General features: G+C 45.5%; 1 protein-coding gene across 1 annotated transcript in view; it reads right to left on the bottom strand.

The window, feature by feature from the left end:
- The window catches only part of LOC119591899 (calcium uptake protein 3, mitochondrial-like), a 50,562-nt gene extending 50,403 nt beyond the window's left edge, over positions 1 to 159 (bottom strand). The window contains exon 1 of the mRNA XM_037940647.1: positions 49 to 159. Within this exon, the coding sequence (XP_037796575.1) occupies positions 49 to 143 (95 nt within the window). The 5' untranslated portion in view covers positions 144 to 159. The remainder of the gene's footprint in view (positions 1 to 48) is intronic.
- Between the last annotated feature and the right edge of the window lie 94 nt (positions 160 to 253).

Here is a 253-nt window from a genome sequence, read left to right as displayed (position 1 = left end):
CCATTGCCCCCCCCCCCCCGTAAAACCTTGGACTGCTTCGGGTTGTATGTCTTATAAGCAATTGTCCTTAAACCCCTCGTAGAATGGGAATATCTGCTGAAAAGTGTGACGCCCTGACAGAATCGTCGGAGGTGAGCCGCCATCTTTGTTTTGAATCGATCAGCTGTTGTTTTCGTCGCTTATGATAACAACACTGGCTAGTTCGGATCCCATAAAGTTACTATTGATTTTATCTTGAACTTCGCTGTATGTT

Source organism: Penaeus monodon, chromosome 29 (genome assembly GCF_015228065.2).
Source record: "Penaeus monodon isolate SGIC_2016 chromosome 29, NSTDA_Pmon_1, whole genome shotgun sequence".
Classification (NCBI taxonomy): domain Eukaryota; kingdom Metazoa; phylum Arthropoda; class Malacostraca; order Decapoda; family Penaeidae; genus Penaeus; species Penaeus monodon.
This window is presented reverse-complemented; position numbering and strand designations above follow the sequence as displayed.